The sequence below is a fragment of the Cibotium barometz genome, chromosome 38 (genome assembly GCF_041138505.1).
Source record: "Cibotium barometz isolate CiBa-2024 chromosome 38, ASM4113850v1, whole genome shotgun sequence".
Classification (NCBI taxonomy): Eukaryota; Viridiplantae; Streptophyta; class Polypodiopsida; order Cyatheales; family Cibotiaceae; genus Cibotium; species Cibotium barometz.
The window spans coordinates 42,791,081-42,794,624 of record NC_141083.1 but is presented as its reverse complement, the minus strand read 5'-3'; the positions used below and the strand labels follow the sequence as shown (position 1 = coordinate 42,794,624).

General features: G+C 48.6%; 1 protein-coding gene across 1 annotated transcript; it reads right to left on the bottom strand.

Moving 5' to 3' along the window:
- Positions 1 to 559: 559 nt before the first annotated feature.
- Positions 560 to 1,804, bottom strand: LOC147616745 (zinc finger CCCH domain-containing protein 17-like). Its single transcript, XM_086777198.1, has one exon. It carries the CDS (start codon positions 1,802 to 1,804, stop codon positions 560 to 562), a length of 1,245 nt encoding a protein of 414 aa, XP_086633324.1.
- Between the last annotated feature and the right edge of the window lie 1,740 nt (positions 1,805 to 3,544).

The window sequence follows — 3,544 nt, the reverse complement described above, 5'->3', positions numbered from 1 at the left end:
TCAATCTGCAGAGATGTCTCGTTCCATGACGCTCTTATCACAGTAAAACAAATAAACACGTGTGGCACTTGTTGTGCGTTCTCAAAGGGTGCTACCAACAGAGAAAGACATGAGCATCACAACAGGAATGTCAAGGTTCATTAAACCCGTTGAATCCTGACCTTGATACACACACAGCCCCCACATTCTTACACTTTAAATTCTGATAACTGCTTCAGCTTCCTCAGGCATTGCATTAGCAACTCCTTGATTGATCAACAATGGAGAAAAGAGTTTTTAATGCTAGAGAAACTCAATTATGAAACGCAGAAATAAAAGACAAAGGTGGTTCAGATGTGTTTTTATTTCATTCAGCTCCCATGCACAGCAAGCATTGGGGAGACTCAATTACAAATCTTGTTTTCTTTGGGTTTTGCAGCGAAAATTTTGGGGAGGATCAATTTGCCATGCATTGGAGAAGGTGGGAGAGCATTTACAATCTTTTCCTTTTCACAGAACGCATTGGCGAGTAATCACTCTTTGTCTCCCATGCATTGGAGACCGCACAGACAGAGGATGCTCAATGATGCTGCTGCTGCTCGGGTACCCCCATCCGCCACACCTTGAGCCTTCCAGCACGGTCTCCTGAGAAAGCCAGCCCACTGGGCCCGGTCTCGAGGGACTGGATGGGCTCGGGTGAGAAGAGGACGGCCCTCTCTGTGAAGGAGGGCAGCTCGTACACTCGAACAACATTGTTCTCACCTGCGTAGGAACACATCAAGATAGGTATGCCGTCCTCGCTCACAAATCCGGATAATGCAATTAGCTCAGGGGCTTCTGTATCTGCATGGCCAGTCGCAGTCTTGGGAGGGGTGTGGGTGTAGTGAAGATCCAACTGGGCACCTTCTTGCTGCCAAATGTTGAGCGTGCCATCGACAGAGGCCGAGAGGAGAAACTGGTTCCAAGAGAGTAGGCCAGTGACAGGGCCTGTGTGGGCGTCAAGGAGAGTGTGTAGGCAATGGCCGGTGGTGAGGTCCCAGAGCCTGATGCTCCCGTCAGCTGAGCCCGAGAACAAGAGTTTTCTGTCGGACAACATGTAGGGCTGGAGGGTGTGCACGGGCCCAGAGTGGGCGCCCGAGGATAGCGAAGCGGCTGGAACCAAGGAGTGTGCTTGGGAGTCGAACCTCCATACTAGGATGACACCGCAGTCAGTCCCGGCAAACAGCATGTCATCGGCAGCAGCCAAAGCGCGGACCTGGCCGGCGGGAGCGGCGCAAAGCTTCTGTTGCTCTTGGGTCTTCAGATTCCAGACCTGGACCTCGTTGGGAATCCCGACAAACAGACATTCGGGATTGCTGAAGAGGCACCCAACCTCTCCCTCTAAAGGGATGGCCTGGATGCATCGGCCGGACTCGCAATCCCACACCTTTACCTTCCGGTCTCGGCCCCCGGTGAAGAGGGTGTTGGAGCCTTGAGGGAGGACTATGCCCGTCAAAGAACACCCTTTGCTGTGGCCTTCCAACTCGGTGAAGAGGGCAGCTGCGCCTTCCGTGTGTGCATGCAAGAACTTGCAGCAACTCTGGTCGCCCTTGGGGCAGGGGCTGCCACGCAAATAGAACGAGCAGGGCTTGGATATCGGCCCCCTGTGCCAGGTGAGATTGGAAGAAGGCTTCCGCTCTGAGTTAGCCGGTAGGGCATGGGAAAACCTGCAGGGGTTGCGGGTACACCTGCCCTGCAGCCAGAATCTGCAGACGATCATGGTTTCCTGCTCATGTACCGAGTCATGGTGCAGATGGTGGTGGCCTCCGTGCACTGCAGCGGCCATGGCGAGGACGTATGAGGCGAAGGAGCTCGTGGGTTGATCAAAGAAGCTGTGGGCAGGCGCAAAAAAAGAAGCTTGTGGGTTGATCGAAGACGCCTGTTCTGTGCTAAATTACCCTATTTATACCTAGCGAGAGCGCGTGCCGAGAGCGCGTCCTCGAAGGTTCTTATATATATATATATATATATATATATATATACCATTAGTTTCTAGGGTGCTCGTCTCTCTTTTTTTCTTTTTTCTTTTATACCAATAGTAAATATTTATATTAACCAGAAAAAGCCAGGTACACCAGTAAATCACTTACATCTGAAAGTCACTCCTTTTCTCTTTTCACTTCATTTACAAGATTACAAAGTAAAGCCCGTCTCTCATCTTCTAGCAAAAAACTAGACTCACCCCATGCAATTTGATACCCTAGTAATATATGCAAGCTTCCATCATGGCCTTTGTGGTACACCCCCGCCGCGTGGGGTTTGTTTTTTCTAAAATGTCACCTTTCTTAGACCATATTTTAACTGTGGACCTGGTCCCAACTGGATCCTCTATGAGTGCAACAAAGGTGTGGTCAATTTGTTTCTCCTTGTTGTGATACAACCTTCTGGTTCTAGGACCAAATCTAGGCAATCTAATTTTGCCTCCTTCGGTATCATGCACCCGCAAAAACGAGTCATGGGTAAGGAAAACCCCTAGTATGTTTGAGACTTCCCCAGAGTGAGGCATAAGTCAGGGGTTGCTCATCTGCAACTCCATTAGAAACTGATCCAAACCCTCTTTCCACCTTTTACACAGTAGCTTACAAAAAGGGCCACTGCCTTTATCCTGTACCCCAACCAATTCAACTAGTTCTCTTACCATCACTGTCCAAGGTTCCTTCTGTATCAAGCATTTGGGAAGAAACAGAGCCACCCTTGCTAAAGAATGGGTGGGCATATGTAAGATACCATTATCCCCTTCCCCTTTTGGTACTGACAATCTGTCCCATGCTAACTGTGCACGAGTCCTTATGGAAATTTTGCTATTCCACCATAAAAAATCTCTGATGGGGCCCACAAGAGATTTCCTTTTCTAGTGACACTTGCCAAAGTCCAGCATTGGGCATAAATACATTATGTAGGCATTCAGGACAACATTGCAAATATCAATCCTGCTATGAAAGGGTACTCTAATTCCCTCCCATTTACTTAGTTTTTCCAAAAACCTGCTAATTGCCTAATTAGTTAACTGCTATTTGTGACCTTCATCCCAAAAGGAATCCCTAGCAACTTGACAATTTGATCTTTTTGGACCACCTCACATCCCCATCTTTGGGGGATGGTCTCACCGAAGGAGCTCGGCAGAGGGATATTTTCTTGTCTACCCTCTCTCTCTACTTGAACACTCTCTCTCTAACTATTCCCACCACTATCTCCGCCACCACCAACCTTGCTCCTCCCTTTCTCTCTCTATCTATTACCATCTTCCCTTCCTATCCTCTCCTCTCTCCTCTCTCCACACATCTCACATCTTTCTGTTGCTTCTCTCTCTCTCTCTCTCCCTTGTCTCACTCTCCCCCCCCTCTCTCTCTTTTTCTCTCTCCTATATCTTTCGCTTTGCTCACTCTCTCTATCTACTACCATCCCTATCTCTATCCTCCCTCTCCCTCTCTCTATCCTTCTCTTTGCTCTTATCCTCTCTCTCTCTCTACACACACACACACACACACACACACACACACACACACATATACATTCTTCTCTCCAT